The following is a 14531-nucleotide window of genomic DNA, read 5'->3' on the forward strand; positions in this document are numbered from 1 at the left end:
AGAGAGAGAGAGAGAGAGAGAGAGAGAGAGAGAGAGAGAGAGAGAGAGAGAGAGAGAGAGAGAGAGGAGAGAGAGAGAGAGAGAGAGAGAGAGAGAGAGAGAGAGAGAGAGAGAGAGAGAGAGAGAGAGAGAGAGAGAGAGAGAGAGAGAGAGAGAGAGAGAGAGAGAGAGAGAGAGAGAGAGAGAGAGAGAGAGAGAGAGAGAGAGAGAGAGAGAGAGAGAGAGGCTCAGCTCGCAGGCTTAAGTTAAGAGCATGATGTTAAGACATCCCTGGAGAAGTTCTCAGGGACTGAGGAAGACAAGTGTTAAGCCCTAGTATGAAGTCAAGGGTCTTTGCACCGATGTAGTGGTTGGTTGAGAAAGCATCCTAATGCTCCACGTCAGCTGACTGAGGCCAGGGAGAGAGGAAAAACTGCATTCCTCTGTAGAGGGGGATCTCACTGGTCTTAAAGGGCTGAGGTTTCACGCCAGACACACTATATCTAATTAGTATAAATTAGGTTTCTTCTTTTATGCAAATCAGGGAAAACACTATTATATCCTTGTTTCTGATGTTAGGGGTCAAAGGGTGTGTTTTATGTATGTTAATGCTACAATGCCACATGGTCACATTTCACATTGTTGTGATGTTGAATGTGTTAAGATTCTCAGCCGAGCTTCAATGTGGGTGTCAACACAGGTCTACTATTCTTTTCTTCAACCAGCTAGCTCATATTAGAAACTTTGTTTGAAACGGAGCAGTCCTCCAGCATGCTGTTGGCCTTTGGCTGCAGCCTTCAATACTGTATCTGACACTGAATGCAGATTAGACAACAGTGCAGTTGAAACAGTGTGTACCCATACCGGGAGTCGAACCTGGGACGCCTGAGTGAAAACCAAGAATCCTAACCTCTAGACCATATGGGAAGATGTTGCTAAACACAATACTTGTCTCATTTCTTCTCCTTTATTGGGTCAGGGCGGATGAATCATTGAATGGTTGATACTAAATTGTTTAGCCTGTTCAGTGACAGTCTTCAACCTTTGTCCTCCTCTCCTTCCCCCTCTCCACCTCTCTGACTCTTCTTTGCCATGTGTGTTGTTGCAGGTTAACCTCTGCTCCCCGGTGAACAATGAGAGCTATCAGGAGCGGCTGGTTCGCTTAGAGGGGGACAAAGAGTCTCTGGTGCTCCAGGTAAGGTGCTCTTGTCATCTGTCACCCAACCATCATCCTTGCAGGATTATAGTTTAGCTTTTAGAGAGAGATCAAGTGAAGGGGGAGCACAGAGCGAAACAGAGAGAGACAGAGAGAGAAAGAGACAGGCCCTGACAGTAAATCTCAGTGAGACAAAAATAATGGCGTTCCAACTTAGGTCCAGTTTCCAGGTCCACAAATATGAATTCCATCTAGACACCGTTGCCCTAGAGCACACAAAAAAATATTCCTACCTCGGCTTAAACATCAGCACCACAGGTTACTTTCACAAAGCTGTGATCGATCTGAGAGACAAGGCAAGAAGGGCCTTCTACACCATCAAAAGGAACATAAAATTCGACATCCCAATTAGGATCTGCCTAAAAATACTTGAATCTGTTATAGAACCCATTGCCCTTTATGGTCTGGGGTCCGCTCACCAACCAAGAATTCACAAAATGGGACAAACACGAAATTGAGACTCTGCATGCAGAATTCTGCAAAAACATCCTCCTTGTACAACGTAAAACACCAAATAATGCATGCATATCAGAATTCGGCCGATACCTGCTAATGATCAAAATCCAGAAAAGAGACTTTAAATTCTACAACCTCGTTAATGGAAGCGATTTCCAAACCTTCAATGACAAAGCCAACAGCTACAGACAGATTAACCTAGAGAAGAGTCCCCTAAGCAAGCTATTCCTGGGGCTCTGTTCACAAACACAACCAAACCCTACAGAGCCCCAGGACAGCAACAGGAACATAATTAGACCCAACCAAATGATGAGAAAACAAGAATATAATTATTTGACACATTGAAAAGAATTAACCAAACAAAACAGAGCAAACTGGATGCTATTTGGCCCTAAACAGAGAGTACACAGTGGCAGAATACCTGACCATTGTGACTGACCCAAAATAAAGGAAAGCTTTGACTATGTACAGACTCAGTGAGCATAGCCTTGCTATTGAGAGAGGCAGACCTGGTTCTCACACTGCCCACTAAATGAGGTGGAAGCTGAGCTGCACTTCCTAACCTCCTGCCAAATATATGTCCATATTAGAGACACAGTGAAGAACATAAAACTATTTAAATACAACCCATATTTATGTTTATTTATTTTCCCCTTTGTACTTTAACAATTTGCACATTGTTATAACACTGTACATAGCCGTACTATGATTTTTGAAATGTCTCTATTCCTTTGAAACTTTTGTGAGAGTAATGTTTACAATACATTTTGTATTGTTTATTTCACTTTGTTTATTATCTATTTCACTTGCTTTGGCAATGTGTTTTCCATGCCAATAAATCCCATTGAATTTAACTTAATTTAATTGAGAGAGCCCCTCCTCAGGGGTCACCAGGGTCACGTCAGGTGAGTGTAAAGGCATTAGGGGGACAGAGACATGTGACACCACTGTCCACAGGCCCAAGTGACCTCACGGCTCTGCTGTTAAATTGAGAAAGGAACGGCAGTATATCACAGAGATGTTAGAATGTCCAGGGCAGGCTAGGGGGGCTGGGGGCTGGTTGTGTGTAGCACAGAACCTCAGTCAAACAGAACACCCCTAGTACATTTCATGTCTGGATTATGCCTCTCGTATTTGGTTGTACTGTAAACATCAGGCTCAAGTGATTTGTCAGGACGCTCCATGCTTTTTTACATCTGTGTAATTGGTAGTTTATACATCTGTAATATAGCCTACACATTGCATATTTACATTTTCCCTCTTCCTCCTCGGCCTCTGTCATGTCTTATCTAGCTCAACGTGTGCTGCTTAAAACTAGCTTTATCTCAGCCTTATGCCACAGTAGCCCTTTCTTTCGCACATGCCAGCACATTCCTCAAGCCCCTCTGACAAACGCTGCTGATTGGCCAACGGGCTTGTGCCTGTTGACTGAAAACATTATTGGGCGGAGCAGGTAAAAGAGAGGTGCTTGCTTTCCCTTTCACCTGCTTCATTGTGGGCTGGCCAGAGTTGTGGGCTCAGTTTACTCAGCTCCGTTTTTGTAGTTCAGTGAACCATGGCAAGCGTAGGTTACCTTTTATGATATTTCACATTGGCTGTTGACATAGAGTTCCAATCCGGCTGAGGAATCAAGTGAAACTACCTGTGTGTTGTCAGAGGAATTAGCAGCATTAGCATACGGGTTGCTCCAGTCCTGACCAGGAGAGAGGAGGTATTTGTCAACGTGAGTGACTGAGTAAGGTGTCCTGTGTGTGGGTTGGCTTTGTGTGCTATAGGTGAGCGTGCTCACAGACCAAGTGGAGGCCCAGGGAGAGAAGATCCGAGACCTGGAGACCTCTCTGGAGGAGCACTACCACAAACTCAACTCCACTGAGGAAATGCTACAGCAGGTAAGAGTCATACTACATTATCACTACTCTATCACTGCTCAGCTTAGAGAGCTAACTACTGTTGTTTACCTCAACTTGTTTCCTACATGAACATAGTCTGGTTTTAGTCCTAGATCAATTGACCGTATTTTGTAAATGTGTGATGAGAGCAAAAGATTACAAGGTTGCTCAATAACAAATAGAACGAACAGCCTGTTCTTTTTCTGTTCCTTTAGCGAGAAGTAAGTGTGTGGTAAATTAGTAACAGGAAATGTGGTTTTCATTCATAACCATCCTACTAACATAAAATATTGTTGCTTGTGAGTGACCAGGGCCGGGTCTAAGGGGTGGCAAAGCCAGGCATGGACACCCCAGATCGAATTTGTGCCCCCACCAAATGGTATATGAATTACCCTGCCAGGTTTTGCCAATATTGCACTGCCAGTAGCGCTGACTGGGACAGAGGCTTTTTGCCGTGTTAACTCTTTATCTGAGGAGGGGTGAGGGAGGGGGGGTTGTAATATTTTATACTTAAAATCCCAAAATGCATTCTGATTGGGCACCTAGCCATGCAAAATCATAAGGTACCACCATCATTAAATTGTTTAGGAAGCTCACAGACAGGGATTTTTTCTCTCTCACTTTTGCAGACAGCTACATTTAATAATAGGCTAGCTAGTAGCTAGTAGCTCGTAGCTGTCACGACTTCCGCCGAAGTTGGTCCCTCTCCTTGTTCGGGCGGTGTTCGGCGGTCGACATCACCGACCTTCTAGCCATCGCTGATCCATTTTTCATATTCCATTGGTTTTGTCTTGTCTTCCTTCACACCTGGTTCCAATCCCGTCAATTACATGTTGTGTATTTAACCCTCTGTTTCCCCTCATGTCCTTGTTGGAGATTGTTTGATTGTATGTTATGTGCAAGTTATGTTTTGGTGTGCGACGTGTTTTGTACCCACTTTTATTATTTTGGTTTTCGGAGTTTTGTGAGCACTTATTAATCGACTCCGTTTATACCAAGTTTGTTCTCCTGCGCCTGACTTCCCTGCCACCAGCACGCACCCATTACAGTAGCTTTGTTAAGTTATGGTAGCAGCGCACTGAATAATTATAGCTAGTTGGCTAAGCTTTGATCAGCACGGATATCCGAAACTGTCTGGGCACTGCCAAGAGCAAAATAATTGAGGACCACCATGTCGAAAGCCATGCCAAGCTCAACGAACAGCCTGCAGGACCGACCACCGAGGTTGAGGAGCCTAGCAGCAAATGTAATACCCGCCCATCCCCCACACCACCTGCTGACCAACAAGATCGAGAAGAGCCAGGACCTAGCGCCAGCAGCACGAGGGTAACATCACAACAAGCACCTGCACCTCCGTTACCCCAGCCACTAGACCTGACGACCTGTTAAATCTAACCGAAACTGAACCAGTGGAATCAGAGTTTATTTTGACTTGCAAAGTGAAATCGCAACCACAGCCAGCAACAACAAACGGACCCCACTCAGGGTTCTTCAAAGATACAGCGGGCCTTCGTCAGCAATGACGACTGTGCTGTTGGCACTGAAACGTGATTAGCATTTTTGGGGCATCTACAGCAATGTACTTCCTTCTCCACCCTGAAGAACCTATTCAGTGAACACAGAGCATGTTACGTCAACGAAAAGCCCAGCTTGTCCAGCTGGCATTTGAGAGGGGACCTGACAAGTGCATTTCGCCAGGAAGGAGAATGGAATCAGAAACTTCTCTTGAGGTTCAACACTGCATCGAGGAGGCTGCTGCAACTCGTCTAAATGGTAAGTTACAACCTTGATGGCATTCGCCGCCGTGCCAGAATGATTTATTCATTGGTTTTCCCTCATGTAAGCCTACTGGTTGTTTGGCAAATGTTTGTATAGTATCGTTTAGGCTTTTGCTTTTACATCAATGCATATTTTAGATTTATCTGTGATTCCTAATGTCATTGTTTTCTTTTGCGGGATGTAATTTCTATTGACAGATATACGGCTTTGCTTTTATTTGATGGGTATAGGGACAATGACCAATGTAGGGAAATTGGTCGTGCTCTGAGGTGAGCCCTGGTGCAGTGCTCCTGTTGTCCTGGCTGTACACTATGGTGGTGCTGAATTTGGCAGCGCATCTAACGTTATCCTTTCATCGCGCTGACTGGCGGTAACCTTCTGTCCATGGTCCTGAATCGATGGTTACGGTGTGTGCTGTTTTAATGAGCGCTTCTTGGGCTACCAGTCTTCATGGGGCTTCTCTTCAACATCGCTTGCTTTCTTGTGAGCAAAATGCCAATGTATATGGCTGCATTTCCGATATGCCTAGATCTTTGTACATTTTGCATGTCGCAGTAGTAGGACCAATACCGTGTTTAGCCTACTAAAACAAGTAGGAAAACATTCACTCTGTTATGATTCATTTGCATTACACACAGTCGCTGTGTGACAGGCTACTGTAAAGGTGATGTCAGTACGAAAACGACACTTAGCCTACTTTTCCGCCCCCTCCCTGCTCTTGCTATAGCTTGTGTGTGTAAGAAACTCTCCCACACAGAAAATATTGAGCACCTGGAGAAGTGGTGGCTTAGTTACGCTCATTGCATAGTGTCACACATTCGACAGCATTGTAGCCTATAGTTATAATGATTGAAGTTTAAGCTATGAATCTTTGATAGCCTAGTGGTGCTCATCCTGTCGAGCTGGCATGTTCGTGTTGGTATGTGCAAAGCATGTGTAGGCCTATGGCAGCTACGGCTAGTAGTAGGACCAATCTTGTTTGAAAGCATTACTACTCGTGCCACACATTTAAAATGCCCCCTCAGGCATGTCATCCTGGAGTAACTCACCTCGAATGCACAAAGTTTGTCACTCAGAAGATGGAGGGAAACAAAGTTCACTTCCTTTCGGTCTTACAAGGTGACTTCCTATGGCTTACTGACTCCATTGTGTTATAAGAGCAGAGATTTTTATGGGAGTGGACTCTACTAAAAACACACAGTATAGTCTTTCTGAATTTAAAACAGCACATAAAAATGTTGGGAATAAATGTGACTCTGAAAATGTCCGCTCTAAGCACAGTGTATAGTTTAGGTGCACCCATATTAAAATAAATTTACAGTTGAAGTCAGAAGTTTACATACACTTAGGTTGGAGTGATTAAAACTCGTTTTTCAACCACTCTACACATTTCTTGTTAACAAACTAGTTTTGGCTAGTCGTTTAGGACATCTACTTTGTGCACGACACAAGTAATTTTTCCAACAATTGTTTACAGACAGATTATTTCACTTATAATTCACTGTATCACAATTCCAGTGGGTCAGAAGTTTACATACACTAAGTTGACTGTGCCTTTAAACAGCTTGGAAAATTCCATAAAATGATGTCATGGCTTTAGAAACGTCTGATAGGCTAATTGACCAAATTTGAGTCAATTGGAGATGTACCTGTGGATGTATTTCAAGGCCTACCTTCAGACTCAGTGCCTCTTTGCTTGACATCATGGGAAAATCAAAAGAAATTAGCCAAGACCTCAGAAGAAAATGTGTAGACTTCCACAAGTCTGGTTCATCCTTGGGAGCAATTTCCACACGCCTGAAGGTACCACATTCATCTGTACAAACAATAGTACACAAGTATGAACACCATGGGACCACGCAGCCGTCATACCGCTCAGGAAAGAGACGCGTTCTGTCTCCTAGAGATTAACGTACTTTGGTGCGAAAAGTGCAAATCAATCCCAGAACAACAGCAAAGAACCTTGTGAAGATGCTGGAGGAAACAGGTACAAAAGTATCTATATCCACAGTCAAACGAGGCCTATATTGAAATAAACAGAAAGGCCGCTCAGCAAGGAAGAAGCCACTGCTCCAAACCCGCCATAAAAAAGCCAGACTACGGTTTGCAACTGCACTTGGGGACAAAGATCGTACTTTTTGGAGAAATGTCCTCTGGTCTGATGAAACAAAAATAGAACTGTTTGGCCATAATGACCATCCTTATGTTTGGAGGAAAAAGGGGGAGGCTTGCAAGCCGAAGAACACCATCCCAACCGTGAAGCACGGGGGGTGGCAGCCTCATGTTGTGGGGGTGCTTTGCTGCAGGAGGGACTGGTGCACTTCACAAAATGGATGGCATCATGAGGATGGAAAATTGTGACTATATTGAAGCAAAATCTCAAAACATCAGTCAGGAAGTTAAAGCTTGGTCGCAAATGGGTCTTCCAAATGGACAATGACCCCAAGCATACTTCCAAAGTTGTGGCAAAATGGCTCAAGGATAACAAAGTCAAGGTATTGGAGTGGCCATCACAAAGCCCTGACCTCAATCCTATAGAAAATGTGTGGGCAGAACTGAAAAAGCATGTGCTAGCAAGGATGCCTACAAACCTTTAACTTCCTGACTCAGTTACACCAGCTCTGTCAGGAGGAATTGGCCAAAATTCCCCCAACTTATTGTGGGAAGCTTATGGATGTCACGATCATCGTAATGATGAGACCAAGGCGCAGCGTGCATAGCGTTCCACATAATTTTAATAAAGAGAAACTCACTGAACAAAACAATAAAGAACAACGAACGAAACGTGAAGCTATACAACTATTGCCGACAGGCAACTAAACATAGACAAGATCCCACAACTAACAATGGGGTAAATGGCTACCTAAATATGATCCCCACTCAGAGACAACGATAAACAGCTGTCTCTGATTGGGAACCATATCAGGCCAACATAGACATACAAACACCTAGATGACCCACCCTAGTCACTCTCACGCCCCAACCAACACAGAGAAAAACAGCTTACTATGGTCAGGGCGTGACAGTGGAAGGTTACCTGAAATGTTTGACCCAAGTTAAACAATTTAAAGACAATGCTACCAAATACTAATTGAGTGTATGTAAACTTCTGACCCACTAGGAATGTGATGAAAGAAATAAAAGCTGAAATAAATCATTCTCTCTACTATTATTCTGACATTTGACATTCTTAAAATAAAGTGGTGATCCTAACTGACCTAAGACAGGGAATTTTTACTAAGATTAAATGTCAGGAATTGTGAAAAACTGAGTTTAAAAGTATTTGGCTAAGGCGTATGTAAACTTCCGACTTCAACTGTAGCTGTGTGTACCAGGACACAGTGCCAAACAGGCTTTGGATCGTCAAAAGTGGAGAGGTCTTGTCGCTGCCTTGTGCCAGTAGGATGTAAGTAAGTAAGCCATGTTTGTTGTGGAGGTAGGGAGGGGGACAGGGTGAGAGTTGTCCAGTTTGTGCTCTTACCGTCAGAGACAGGGGTGAGGGGGTGTGAGTGGAGAGGAGCAGTGTCTGCTGATGCCTCTTATTAGGCTGTGTGTTCATGCCAAACATTGGCACACAAAGCTACCCAATTTAGGAATCAAAAAGCCCTCTGTTTGGGCTTTTCAACTGCTCCTTTGTCTACTCTGTGATTTTGACTCATCCAGCCGGTTTTCTCCCCATAAATGGCAATGGTAAAACGTGCATTTTTTGTTAATCAGTTTAATTGACCTCAAATGCCAAGTAGATTTTGTACATGAGCACAGGTCTAGGGGAAAACCTTTTTTTACCCTCACGTGGTCATGCAGAATATACAATAAATGCTTATTTCTGTTTATATAGGAGAGACCACAGCCACTGGTGTCTACTGTCTACAGTGCTCTGTGGTGTGGCTGGTATCTCTTAGCAGGTCCCTTGTGTTTGACCTTTGTTGATAACCAGACACTGTCTATCTTCACATTGTTTGGCTCCATTGAAGTTTTTAATGAGATCTGTTTAAACAATGTGTGTGGTGTGATTAGGCAAGGTCAATGGCAAGGTTGATCTTTGTCACTGCTGTTCTGAGCCTGAAATGGAGATAGCTCTTTTCTGAGTCTCAAGAGAATGCTTATCAGTATCTGCTGCCAGTTCCAGTAAAAGCTAATGGATGAGTGTGTTGGGCAGATTATTTCATCAATAGACTCATCAGACCTATACTTACTCAGAGCGAGTGTGCAAAGCTATCATCAAGGCAACGGGTGGCTACTTTGAAGAATCTCAACTATAACATATATTTTGATTTGTTTAACACTTCTTTGGTTACTACATGATTCCATATGTGTTATTTCAAAGTTTTGATGTCTTCACTATTATTCTACATGTAAGGGGTGCGTAACCGGTGGCAGGGAAGTCAGACACAGGAGAGCAGAACCAAGTAATAGCCGAAGCAGTTTAATAGCAAAACCAACGGCATAAAAAGTAACAAGACAATGGGTACAAATCGCGTCGTGCACCAGTCAACATGTGCACAAGCACTTACAATAAACAATCCCACACAAAGACATGGGGGGAACAGAGGGTTAAATACACAACAAGTAATTGAGGGAATTTAATTTTTTTTTTTTTTTTTTCACCTTTATTTAACCAGGTAGGCTAGTTGAGAACAAGTTCTCATTTGCAACTGCGACCTGGCCAAGATAAAGCATAGCAGTGTGAACAGACAACAACACAGAGTTACACATGGAGTAAACAATAGACAAGTCAATAACATGGTAGAAAAAAGAGAATCTATATACAATGTGTGCAAAAGGCATGAGGTAGGCAATAAATCGAATAATTACAATTTAGCAGATTAACACTGGAGTGATAAATCATCAGATGATCATGTGCAAGAAGAGATACTGGTGTGCAAAAGAGCAGAAAAGTAAATAAATAAAAGCAGTATGGGGGTGAGGTAGGTAAATTGGGTGGGTAGTTTACAGATGGACTATGTACAGCTGCAGCGATCGGTTAGCTGCTCGGATAGCAGATTTTTAAAGTTGTTGAGGGAGATAAAAGTCTCCAACTTCAGAGATTTTTGCAATTCGTTCCAGTCGCAGGCAGCAGAGAACTGGAAGGAAAGGCGTCCAAATGAGGTTTTGGCTTTAGGGATGATCAGTGAGATACACCTGCTGGAGCGCGTGCTACAGGTGGGTGTAGCCATCGTGACCAGTGAACTGAGATAAGGCGGCACTTTACCTAGCATAGCCTTGTAGATGACCTGGAGCCAGTGGGTCTGACGACGAACATGTAGCGAGGGCCAGCCGACTAGGGCATACAGGTCGCAGTGGTGGGTCGTATAAGGTGCTTTAGTAACAAAACGGATGGCACTGTGATAAACTGCATCCAGTTTTCTGAGTAGAGTATTGGAAGCTATTTTGTAGATGACATCGCCGAAGTCGAGGATCGGTAGGATAGTCAGTTTTACTAGGGTAAGTTTGGCGGCGTGAGTGAAGGAGGCTTTGTTCCGGAATAGAAAGCCGACTCTAGATTTGATTTTGGATTGGAGATGTTTGATATGAGTCTGGAAGGAGAGTTTGCAGTCTAGCCACACACCTAGGTACTTATAGATGTCCACAAATTCTAGGTCGGAACCGTCCAGGGTGGTGATGCTAGTCGGGCGTGCGGGTGCAGGCAGCGAGCGGTTGAAAAGCATGCATTTGGTTTTACTAGTGTTTAAGAGCAGTTGGAGGCCACGGAAGGAGTGTTGTATGGCATTGAAGCTCGTTTGGAGGTTAGATAGCACAGTGTCCAGGGAAGGGCCGGAAGTATACAGAATGGTGTCGTCTGCGTAGAGGTGGATCAGGGAATCGCCCGCAGCAAGAGCAACATCATTGATGTATACAGAGAAAAGAGTCGGCCCGAGAATTGAACCCTGTGGTACCCCCATAGAGACTGCCAGAGGACCGGACAACATGCCCTCCGATTTGACACACTGAACTCTGTCTGCAAAGTAGTTGGTGAACCAGGCAAGGCAGTCATTAGAAAAACCGAGGCTATTGAGTCTGCCGATAAGGATATGGTGATTGACAGAGTCGAAAGCCTTGGCCAGGTCGATGAAGACGGCTGCACAGTAATGTCTTTTATCGATGGCGGTTATGATATCGTTTAGTACCTTGAGCGTGGCTGAGGTGCATCCGTGACCGGCTCGGAAACCGGATTGCACAGCGGAGAAGGTACGGTGGGATTCGAGATGGTCAGTGATCTGTTTGTTGACTTGGCTTTCGAAGACCTTAGCTAGGCAGGGCAGGATGGATATAGGTCTGTAACAGTTTGGGTCCAGGGTGTCTCCCCCTTTGAAGAGGGGGATGACAGCGGCAGCTTTCCAATCCTTGGGGATCTCAGATGATACGAAGGAGAGGTTGAACAGGCTGGTAATAGGGGGTGCGACAATGGCGGCGGACAGTTTCAGAAATAGGGGGTCCAGATTGTCAAGCCCAGCTGATTTGTATGGGTCCAGGTTTTCCAGCTCTTTCAGAACATCTGCTATCTGGATATGGGTAAAGGAGAAGCTGGGGAGGCTTGGGCGAGTAGCAGCGGGGGGGGCGGGGCTGTTGGCCAAGGTTGGAGTCGCCAGGTGGAAGGCATGGCCAGCCATTGAGAAATGTTTGTTGAAGTTTTCGATTATCACGGACTTAACACGGTCACCACTGATATCTAGCCTCAGTGCAGTGGGCAGCTGGGAGGAGGTGCTCTTGTTTTCCATGGACTTTACAGTATCCCAGAACTTTTTGGAGTTAGAGCTACAGGATGCAAATTTCTGCTTGAAAAAGCTGGCCTTTGCTTTCCTGACTGACTGCGTGTATTGGTTCCTGACTTCCCTGAACAGTTGCATATCACGGGGGCTCTTCGATGCTATTGCAGTTCGCCACAGGATGTTTTTGTGCTGGTCGAGGGCAGTCAGGTCTGGAGTGAACCAAGGGCTATATCTGTTCTTGGTTCTGCATTTTTTGAACGCCGCATGCTTGTCTAATATGGTGAGGAAGTAACTTTTAAAGAATGACCAGGCATCCTCAACTGACGGGATGAGGTCAATATCCTTCCAGGGTACCCGGGCCAGGTCGATTAGAAAGGCCTGCTCGCAGAAGTGTTTCAGGGAGCGTTTGACAGTGATGAGGGGTGGTCGTTTGACCGTGGACCCGTGGCGGATACAGGCAATGAGGCAGTGATCGCTGAGATCTTGATTGAAGACAGCAGAGGTGTATTTGGAGGGCAAGTTGGTCAGGATAATGTCTATTAGGGTGCCCATGTTTACGGATTTAGGGTTGTACCTGGTGGGTTCCTTGATGATTTGTGTGAGATTGAGGGCATCAAGCTTAGATTGTATTGAAACCAGGTGTGAGGAAAACAAGACAAAACACATGGAAAATGAAAAGTGGATCGATGATGGCTAGAAGACCGGCGACGCCGAGCGCCGCCCGAACAAGGAGAGGACCCGACTTCGGGGGAAGTCGTGACAGTACCCCCCCACCCCCTTGACGCACGGCTCCAGCAGCGCGCCGACGCCGGCCTCGGGGACGACCCGGGGGGGCGTGGCGCAGGGTGATCCGGACGGAGACGGTGGAACTCCCGCAGCATTGAAGGGTCCAACACGTCCTCCACCGGAACCCAGCACCTATCCTCTGGACCGTACCCCTCCCAATCCACGAGGTACTGAAGGCCCCTCGCCCGACGCTTCGAATCCAGTATAGAGCAAACGGAGTACGCCGGGGCCCCCTCGATGTCCAGAGGGGGCGGAGGAACCTCCCGCACCTCAGACTCCTGGAGCGGGCCAACCACCACCGGCCTAAGGAGAGACCCATGGAATGAGGGGTTAATACAGTAATCAGGGGGAAGCTGTAACATATAACAAACCTCGTTCACTCTCCTCAGGACTTTAAATGGCCCCACAAACCGCGGACCCAGCTTCCGGCAGGGCAGGCGGAGGGGCAGGTTCCGGGTTGAGAGCCAGACCCGGTCCCCCGGTGCGAACACCGGTGCCTCACTGCGGTGACGGTCTGCGCTGTCTTTCTGGCACAGCACGGCCTGCTGGAGGTGAACATGGGCGGCGTCCCATGTCTCCTCCACGCGCCTGAACCAGTCGTCCACCGTAGGAGCCTCGATCTGACTCTGATGCCAAGGAGCCATAACCGACTGGTACCCCAGTACGCACTGGAAGGGGGAGAGGTTAGTGTAGGAGTGGCGGAGCGAGTTCTGAGTCATCTCTGCCCAGGGCACGAACGCTGCCCACTCCCCCGGCCGATCCTGGCAATACGACCGCAGAAACCTTCCCACATCCTGGTTCACTCTCTCCACCTACCCATTACTCTCTGGATGGAACCCCGAGGTAAGGCTGATCGAGACCCCCAGACGTTCCATAAACGCCTTCCAGACCTATGAAGTAAACTGGGGACCTCGGTCAGACACTATGTCCTCAGGCACCCCGTAGTGCCGGAAGACGGGCGTCAACAAGGCCTCCGCAGTCTGTAGGGCCATAGGGAGACCGGGCATAGGGAGGAGACGGCAGGACTTAGAGAACCGATCCACAACGACCAGGATGGTGGTGTTTCCCTGTGAGGGGGGAGGTCGGTAAGAAAGTCCACCGACAGGTGCGACCACGGCCGCTGTGGAACGGGTAAGGGGTGTAGCTTCCCTCTGGGCAGGTGCCTAGGAGCCTTACACTGGGCACACACCGAGCAGGAGGAAACATAAACCCTCACGTCCTTGGCCAAGGTAGGCCACCAGTACTTCCCAACCAAACAGCGCACCGTCCAACCGATCCCAGGATGACCAGAGGAGGGTGAGGTGTGGGCCCAATAGATCAACCGGTCACGGACAGCAGACGGAACGTACAGACGCCCAGCGGGACACTGGAGGGGAGTGGGCTCTGCACGTAACGCCTGCTCAATGTCCGCGTCCAGCTCCCACACTCAATGTCCGCGTCCAGCTCCCACACATACCGGCGCCACCAGGCAGGAGGCCGGGAGTATGGGAGTGGGATCCATGGGCCGCTCCTCTGTGTCATACAGTCGGGACAGTGCGTCTGCCTTCACGTTTTGGGAACCTGGTCTGTAGGAAAGGGTAAAAACAAAACAGGTGAATGACATGGCCCACCTTGCCTGGCGAGGGTTCAGTCTCCTCGCTGCCCGGTTGTACTCCAGATTGCGGTGGTCAGTCCAGATGAGAAAAGGGTGTTTAGCTCCCTCAAGCCAATGTCTCC

The 14531-nt window shown here is 46.6% G+C and overlaps 1 protein-coding gene across 16 annotated transcripts in view; it reads left to right on the plus strand.

Annotated features, from left to right (window-relative positions):
• LOC129866770 (liprin-beta-2-like) overlaps positions 1 to 14531 on the plus strand; it is a 124310-nt gene that overhangs the window by 55887 nt on the left and 53892 nt on the right. For all 16 annotated transcript variants that reach the window (XR_008761529.1, XR_008761530.1, XM_055939632.1 and 13 more), the window contains 2 exons: positions 1088 to 1174; positions 3427 to 3540. Coding sequence is in view for 14 of the 16 variants with exons in the window: in XM_055939632.1 (XP_055795607.1) it covers positions 1088 to 1174; positions 3427 to 3540 (201 nt within the window). In the remaining 2 variants the exon portion in view is untranslated. The remainder of the gene's footprint in view (positions 1 to 1087; positions 1175 to 3426; positions 3541 to 14531) is intronic.

This window comes from Salvelinus fontinalis, chromosome 12, assembly GCF_029448725.1.
Source record: "Salvelinus fontinalis isolate EN_2023a chromosome 12, ASM2944872v1, whole genome shotgun sequence".
In the NCBI taxonomy this organism is placed as follows: domain Eukaryota; kingdom Metazoa; phylum Chordata; class Actinopteri; order Salmoniformes; family Salmonidae; genus Salvelinus; species Salvelinus fontinalis.